At 57.1% G+C, this 609-nt stretch overlaps 1 protein-coding gene across 1 annotated transcript in view; it reads left to right on the top strand.

The window, feature by feature from the left end:
- Nucleotides 1-609, top strand: part of EMH_0040840 (uncharacterized protein) — a gene marked incomplete at both ends in the record, with an annotated part of 4,166 nt that overhangs the window by 1,445 nt on the left and 2,112 nt on the right. The window contains one exon of the mRNA XM_013495556.1: nt 3-609. Within this exon, the coding sequence (XP_013351010.1) occupies nt 3-609 (607 nt within the window). The remainder of the gene's footprint in view (nt 1-2) is intronic.

The following is a 609-nucleotide window of genomic DNA, read 5'->3' as shown; positions in this document are numbered from 1 at the left end:
AGAAGACCCTCAAGACTCACGACAAGCAGCTGCAAGAAAACGCGAGGAGGGGAGCTGCGACTGCGGCTCAAGCAGAGGAGGAGACCAGTGGACCACTCGGGATGGTCCACCGGGCAGGAACCGGTGACCCGGGAGACGAAGAAATGCATGCAGATGAAACAAATGAACAAGAAATGCTACAAGCAGAAAAAATGCAAACAAACAGCAGAAACGATGAAACCCGCTCAGAGCCACCGCTGCTGGAACCCACTGGAAACCCAAAACGAAAACAGCCGCAAACACAGATCCACCAGCAGCAGCAGCAGCAGCAGCAGCAGCAGCAGCAGCAGCGGCAGCAGCAGCAGCAGCAGCAGCAGCAGGGAGCAGCAGATACTCCTTATGGTCAACAGACTCTTCTGCCGCCTTCTCCTTCCTCCCTCAAACGCTGCGAGGCCGGAGGGAACGGATCTGCTTCTTCTGCATGCAGCACCAGAGACGGGCTCTGGGGGAGAAGAGAGAGAAAGCGAGCGCAGCAAACGATATATGAAACGGCAGCAGCAACAGCAGGAGCTGGTGCAGCAGATGCAGCAGCAGCAGCAGCAGCAGCAGCAGCAGCAGCAGCAGCAGGAA

This window comes from Eimeria mitis, genomic scaffold (assembly GCF_000499745.2).
Source record: "Eimeria mitis Houghton genomic scaffold, Emh_scaff1631, whole genome shotgun sequence".
In the NCBI taxonomy this organism is placed as follows: Eukaryota; Apicomplexa; class Conoidasida; order Eucoccidiorida; family Eimeriidae; genus Eimeria; species Eimeria mitis.
This window is presented reverse-complemented; position numbering and strand designations above follow the sequence as displayed.